Source organism: Orycteropus afer, unplaced genomic scaffold (assembly GCF_000298275.1).
Source record: "Orycteropus afer afer isolate SDZICR_OR568_19922 unplaced genomic scaffold, OryAfe1.0 scaffold00507, whole genome shotgun sequence".
Classification (NCBI taxonomy): Eukaryota; Metazoa; Chordata; class Mammalia; order Tubulidentata; family Orycteropodidae; genus Orycteropus; species Orycteropus afer.
Genome location: NW_006922094.1, coordinates 903,832 through 905,099, shown reverse-complemented (window position 1 = coordinate 905,099; position 1,268 = coordinate 903,832). Strand labels below are relative to the sequence as shown.

General features: G+C 42.3%; 1 protein-coding gene across 1 annotated transcript in view; it reads right to left on the bottom strand.

Moving 5' to 3' along the window:
• RYR1 (ryanodine receptor 1) overlaps positions 1 to 1,268 on the bottom strand; it is a 163,748-nt gene that overhangs the window by 98,448 nt on the left and 64,032 nt on the right. The window contains exon 38 of the mRNA XM_007955540.1: positions 961 to 1,159. Within this exon, the coding sequence (XP_007953731.1) occupies positions 961 to 1,159 (199 nt within the window). The remainder of the gene's footprint in view (positions 1 to 960; positions 1,160 to 1,268) is intronic.

Genomic DNA, 1,268 nt, shown 5'->3' with positions numbered 1-1,268 from the left:
GCACACACCCTCCCACCTGCCAGGAGTAGGTGGATTCTGGTAGATTTTTTATTTTCTATTATCCCAGTCTTGTTCTCTTCATCCTAATACCCAGATCATAGGGTCCTCTCTAAAAATTTCTGGAGAAGAAATAAATTCTATAACTTACAAAATACCAGAGAATTATCATAAGCACTTCACCATGCAACTCTGAAAGCGCAAGTTACAATTCCATTTGTTCTGTAAAACAACTGCTGATCTTTCATCAAGAAAGACACAAACACAAAGCAAAACCATGAACACTTCAGTATCATTTGAAAATGATGTCATAACAGCTCCATTTTCTTCTCCCTGGAATTTTCCTTCCCTATATCCAGCATCCATTTATATTTTGTCTCTCTTTCTCTTCCAAATCTTTCCTTTGCTAGTATTTCTGGAAAGAACTCTGATGATCACTTGACATCATAGTATATCTATATTTGTATTTGTTTACTTGTTAGAATATTCTAAACTCCTTGAGGGCAAGGATTTCAGATTTTCTCCCCACTGTATTCCCCACCCTGCTAACAATGCCTGGCACAGAGCTGGCCCAATGAATTTTTTTCAAATGTTGCAGAATAAATCATGTACCATTAGGGACTCTGCCTTTGTTAGAAGTGGCTAACATATAGTCTGCATAATCACGCATTTGCCTAACATTTGGGATAATTCTTTTTCTAACTCCTTAGAATGGTGGTCTTTTCACCAAGAGAGAAAAGAAACAAAGAAAAGCCACAAGGATATGGGAGCATAGGGGAGGAGTTGCCACCATCCCAAGGTTGGTGGTCCAACACACGTATTATGCACCCCCAACATTTGGGCCATATCACTAGCATCCTCCTCTCTCACCTCAGCCCTTCCTTCACACTTCCTTTCTCATTCCTGCCTATCTACCCTTCCTTTGCATTCCTGCTTGTGACCTGTATTGGATCCAGAACTTGCCCAAGCACAGGGGCCCAAACCCTGTAACCTCCCTGATGTCCACAGTTCTCACGGGGTTTTTTTTCCTCAGCTGGAGGCTCCTCTTCAGACTTCTCCTCTTTCTTCTTCACCAACCGCACTTTCTCCAACAGGCTCATTAGGCGGCTTCCCAAAGTGGCCTCTTCCTCTGGTTCTTCCTCCACCCCCTCCAGCTGAATTCCTAGAAGTTGTCGAGAAAGAACAGGGTGTCACACATCTGTTGGCTGTGTCATCTGCTCATCCACTCCTTCATTCATTAATCTGTTCATTCATTAACTTCTCATTCATGC